Genomic DNA, 539 nt, shown 5'->3' with positions numbered 1-539 from the left:
TTGTGTACCTTTTATATTTGGAATGCAGTACTGCAATCGAGATGATCGCCCCACCGTGACCAAGTTGATGAGCGCCACGGCGTTGTAGTCGATGCTCCACAGGGTCATGACCCCCACGGTGTCCACCACGATCATGACGATGGTCAGCAGGTTGAGCAGCCCGGAGCGGATGTCCATGCCCAGCAGGAGACAGCACACCACGAACGTGGGCAGCAGACACAGGGAGATGTTGAAGAGGCCCTCGGGTACGATGGTTAGGTACTGCTCATAGAACACGTTGGTTAGCCTGCGAGGGAGCGAGAGGAGACGAGGCAGTCAGAAGAACAACTTCATCCTCGCGAGTCCACGGATCTTGCGGGCGCGAGCTACGTACGTGTACGGGAAGACCTCGAAGTCGGGGGAGGTGCCCGGTATTTGCCTCATGCCCCGGGTGATGTTGAGGGCCAGTTCTCTGGACTTGATCAGTGCAGCCGTGAACTCCTGGGAATTGGTCAGAGGAGTGTGGTACGCCATGAAGCGGGAGGCTGCGAAGACGGGAG

General features: G+C 57.9%; 1 protein-coding gene across 1 annotated transcript; it reads right to left on the bottom strand.

The window, feature by feature from the left end:
• Nucleotides 1-8: 8 nt before the first annotated feature.
• Nucleotides 9-520, bottom strand: LOC103399666 (NPC1-like intracellular cholesterol transporter 1; the record flags this gene model as incomplete). The annotated part of the gene is made up of 2 exons (XM_008338319.2): nt 374-520; nt 9-286 (listed from the first exon to the last, which is right to left on the bottom strand). Coding segments are annotated over exons 1-2 (418 nt in total), but the record flags the coding sequence as incomplete, so codon positions are not given.
• Between the last annotated feature and the right edge of the window lie 19 nt (nt 521-539).

This window comes from Cynoglossus semilaevis, unplaced genomic scaffold, assembly GCF_000523025.1.
Source record: "Cynoglossus semilaevis isolate Cse_v1.0 unplaced genomic scaffold, Cse_v1.0 C18858320, whole genome shotgun sequence".
NCBI lineage: Eukaryota > Metazoa > Chordata > Actinopteri > Pleuronectiformes > Cynoglossidae > Cynoglossus > Cynoglossus semilaevis.
The sequence above is the reverse complement of the archived record's forward strand: the minus strand, read 5'-3'. Positions and strand labels throughout refer to the sequence as shown.